The sequence below is a fragment of the Mandrillus leucophaeus genome, unplaced genomic scaffold (assembly GCF_000951045.1).
Source record: "Mandrillus leucophaeus isolate KB7577 unplaced genomic scaffold, Mleu.le_1.0 Scaffold3, whole genome shotgun sequence".
Lineage (NCBI taxonomy): Eukaryota > Metazoa > Chordata > Mammalia > Primates > Cercopithecidae > Mandrillus > Mandrillus leucophaeus.
Window position 1 is genome coordinate 4,798,832 of NW_012103142.1, and position 4,413 is coordinate 4,803,244.

A 4,413-nucleotide genomic window follows, 5' to 3' on the forward strand; every position below is an offset into this window, starting at 1 on the left:
ACATCAAAGTCCTACTGAATTACTCGGGGTGTGGGAAGAGTTCAACTCTCCATTTTTAACAAGCTCTGTGACTCTATGCATGCTAAAGTTTGAGAATCACTGAACTCACTAGTAAGCCTGAAGAAGACCCGGTATCTCTCCTGCAACCTCCAGGAGGATGCCCTAAGGGAAGGGAAACGGGAAGCAAGATGTATTTCCAGGAAGACCACCTGTGCTGATTCCCAGGCTCCAGCACTTCTACCATCTCAGCCTGGGTTCCACCTGAAACCTCAATTTCCTCATCTGTACAAACCTCACAGGCTTGCAGTGAGGATTAACTGATAATGCAATGAAAGTAGCACACGGTGGTTGCTCAATATGCATGTTTTTCTTTCCCTTCAATATGCAGCAAATTATTTTTAAGCCATTCCGTCACATCACCAATTCCAGAATTTGTCAGACAGGCCTCTGAGCCCAAGCTAAGCCATCATATCCCCTGTGACAGGCATGTATAAATCCAGATGGCCTGAAACAACTGAAGATCCACAAAAGAAGTGAAAATAGCCTTAACTGATAACTTTCCACCATTGTGATTTATTTCTGCCCCAACCTAACTGATCAATGTACTTTGTAATCTTCCCCACCCTTAAGAAGGTTCTTTGTAATTCTCCCCACCTTCGAGAATGTACTTTGTGAGATCCACCGCCTGCCCCCAAAACATTGCTCTTAACTCCACCGCCTATCCCAGAACCTATAGGAACTAATGATAATCCACCACACTTTGCTGACTCTTTTTTCGGACTCAGCCCGCCTGCACCCAGGTGAAATAAACAGCCATGTTGCTCACACAAAGCCTGTTTGGTGGTCTCTTCACACGGACGCATGAGACCGAATTATCTTTACATATTCCCAAAGTAATTCTGAAGGTACAAGCTTCCACACTCTGGAGGAAAAATTTCCCCTTTTAGAGGATATTTAAACCATTAGTAATATACACCAGAATGGGCTCCCTCATCTTTGCGTCCTAGTCCTTTGGGAGTTCCCCCCAACTACAGGTCCCTATTTCTCTGGGGTCTCCCTCACCTTTGTACCCATCCCTTTTGTTCTGTGTCCCTCGCTTTGAGTTCCCTCACGTCTATGCCAGGCCGTCTTTGGGGCTCCCCTTCACTTCCATGTCTTTTCCTCTCTGGAGATGCCCTCTAGTCTGGTTCGCCCATCGGGTACCCTCTCCTGCTAACTTGCCTCCGGGAACCCCGTGGGCCTTCTCACCCCTCCCGTCCCTCTCCCCAAGCCTCGTCGCCCTCTCTTCCTCCGCTTGGCTCCTCCTCCCACCTACAGCCCAGCCCATCCCTTATCCCGCGGCCAGGAGAAGGCAACTAACGAGGTGGCCCAACCCCCACTTTTCCCCTCACCTCTAGAGCGACGCCCAGATTCTCCCGCTTCTTTTTAGTCATGTTAGTTGCCCGGATCCCCAAGTCATCACTGGACGCGCCCACCAAGTCGCTATGCGCATGCTCAAGTCTTCATGCTTCTCCCTCATTGGCCACCAAGGCAGCGGGAGGTGGGGCTGCTGGCGTCGCCATCTTGTTGAGGGGCGCGGCCGGCTTGGTGCGGACATGTTTATGAGGGGCAACCTCTAGCTTGAGGTCTCAGCCTACGGGGGTGGAGGAAGGAAAAGTCTGTACAGGGAGGCACAATGGACAGTCCGGGAGTGGACCTGCCCTTTTCTTCCCCAGTTTTAAGTCACTTTGCATCACTTAGATCCTTTTTTAACCCCATGTTCTCTTTCAGTGTGCTTTGTGTTTCAGCAAAAACCCTGTCCCTGTTTAGGCCACGCCCCTGATTCAAATTCTGTCCATCCTTCAAGGCCGGTGCAGGAGCCCTGAGCTCCTCCGCCAGTGGGATCTGATAATGACCTTATGTTGTTATTTCTCCTTTGTGTCTTGACTTCTTTTCTTTTTGTTTTGTTTTATTGTAAGAACAGCCTACAAACATCACAGAATACATATAACTGAGAAGCAGCATCCTTTATTCTACCAACCTTATCAGTTACTCTTTGCTTCTGTTTATTCCTCCCAGGCTTGGCCTCACACACAGTATTTTATATTGTTGTAATCCTACTATACTGTACACCATAGACCTACGGCCTTTGAAATGTTTTGACTGTGACCCCATGACAAAAAGTATACTTTATACCATGGCCCAATTATCCATGAAACCAAAACCAAAGTTTCACAGTAAGTACCTTTACCACCTGTGATGCACTCTGTTATTTTCTATTCTTGCCTATTTAATTAAAAAAACAAGGCCGGGCATGGTGGCTCAGGCCTGTAATCCTGTGTCCAGAGTTGGTTCCTTCTTGTGGGTTCTTGGTCTTGCTGACTTCCCAGTGAGTGTTACAGTTCTTAAAGGTAGCACGGACCCAAAGAGTGAGCAGCAGCAAGATTTATTGTGAAGAGCCAAAGAACAAAGCTCCCACGATCATGGAAGGGGACCTGAGTGGGTTGCCACTGCTGACTGGGAGGTGGCCAGCTTTTATTCCCTTATTTGTCCCCACTTACAGAGTGCTAATTGGTCCATTGTGCAGAGTGCTGATTGGTCCATTTTACAGAATGTTGATTGGTGTGTTTACAATCCTTTAGACACAGAGTGCTGATTGATGTATTTTTACAGAGTGCTGATTGATACATTTACAATCCTTTAGCTAGACACGGAGTGCTGATTGGTGTGTTTACAATCCTTCAGCTAGACACAGAGCACTGATTGGTGCGTTTTTACAGAGTGCTGGTTGGTGCATTTACAATCCCTTAGCTAGACACAGAGTGCTGATTGGTGTATTATAATCCTTTAGGTAGACATAGCACTGATTGGTGCATTTTTACAGAGTGCTGATTGGTGCATTTGCCTTTAGCTAGACATAGAGTGCTGATTGGTGCATTTTTACAGAGTGCTGATTGGTGCATTTACAATCCTTTAGCTAGACACAGAATGCTGATTGGTGCGTTTGCAATCCTCTAGCTACACAGAAAAGTTCTCCAAGTTCCCACTTGACCCAGGAAGTCCAGCTGGCTTCACCGCTCAATCCCAGCACTTTGGGTCAGGAGTTTGAGAGCAGTGGCAATGTGGCAAAAGCCCGTCTCTACTAAAAATACAAAAATTAGCTGGGTGTGGTGGTGGGCACCTGCAATTCCAACTACTCGGGAGGCTGAGGCAGGAGAATCACTTGAAACTTGAAGGCGGAGGTTGCAGTAAGCCGAGATCATGCCACCGCACTCCAGCCTGGGCAAAAGAGAGAAACTCCATCTCAAAAAATAAAAATAAAAACAAGTTGGTGGCAGGAAACCTCTTAGGTTTATTTCATGACCCCTTAATGGAGGGTGAATTGCAATTTGAAAACCCCTGCCAAGGATGTTTTCCTGTGTCGTTGAAATTATCATTTGCGGTGGCCTCATGTGCCACCAAGTGAGTCTCTCCCATTGTTGCATTGGACATCATTTTATTAATGGTAACTCCAAATATTGTGAAAGCAAACATTTTTGTGCACACGGCTCTGTCCTCTGGATTCTTTCTTTAAGATAAATTCACAGAAGTAGAATTACTAGGTCAAAGAGTATGAGACCAGAATCAAAGCTCCTTATTTCCTGACCAGTTATCTCTGTTGGTGCCTGTGTTTGTGTGTGTGAATAATAACCCCAACTCCGTGTTTGGGGGAAAAAAATATTTTCAGATCTGTGTTCTCTTCTTGATGGAGACATTGAGTGATGGAGCTGGAAGGGGCCTGAGATACCATCTCGCCTGGCTGCCTGACTGAGGCCCACAGAGAGAGAGTGTAGTAAATTCTATCTGAACAGGAAGCAGGCTGTTGAGCAGTTGCTTAGTGCAGTTCTCAGCTTAACACCCAGCACAGGAAAAACTGATTCAAGAACATTGTCCATCAACTGTCAATCAACATTTATTGTCAGAACTCTCTTCACAGCATTGGTTCCAATCCCAGAAAAACCAGATTCTTTGCTTCCCAATTATCACAGGCACCGGCCCAGGGGAGGTGAGAAGAGGAAGAAAAACACTGTGTTCTTTGAGAAGTGGCTCCTTCTGCATTTGTTTGGCACCAGGAAAAAGCCACAGAGATCTGGGTGCGCCTCATGTCGGTCCCTTGTCCATGAAATGATGGGCAATCTGTTGTCTGTCTTTCTGAAGAGCCTCATGTTTTCCCAACCAAACCTTGTCCCACAGGTCTGATAATGGGAAGAAATGCTTGAAGTGGGGTTGGAATGACAGTCTATGTGGGTTGTAGTGAAAGGGGAAGCTTTTAGAGGGAGATCAACCTGGATGTCAGTCCCAGCTCTGCCTCTTAGCAGCCTGTGATGTGAGGCAAGATACTTCAGCCCTCTAAGCCTCGGCTTCCACATCTATAAACAAGCACATCATACCAAA

The 4,413-nt window shown here is 46.6% G+C and overlaps 1 protein-coding gene across 4 annotated transcripts in view; it reads right to left on the reverse strand.

Moving 5' to 3' along the window:
* The window catches only part of CCDC167 (coiled-coil domain containing 167), a 27,769-nt gene extending 26,283 nt beyond the window's left edge, over positions 1 to 1,486 (reverse strand). For 2 of the 4 annotated variants that reach the window (XR_001006736.1, XR_001006735.1), the window contains exon 1: positions 1,392 to 1,484. Coding sequence is in view for 2 of the 4 variants with exons in the window: in XM_011986621.1 (XP_011842011.1) it covers positions 1,392 to 1,433 (42 nt within the window). In the remaining 2 variants the exon portion in view is untranslated. Of the gene's footprint in view, positions 1 to 1,391 lie in introns of all 4 variants that reach the window. The other 2 variants (XM_011986621.1, XM_011986622.1) reach the window with 1 other exon arrangement.
* Positions 1,487 to 4,413: the final 2,927 nt, after the last annotated feature.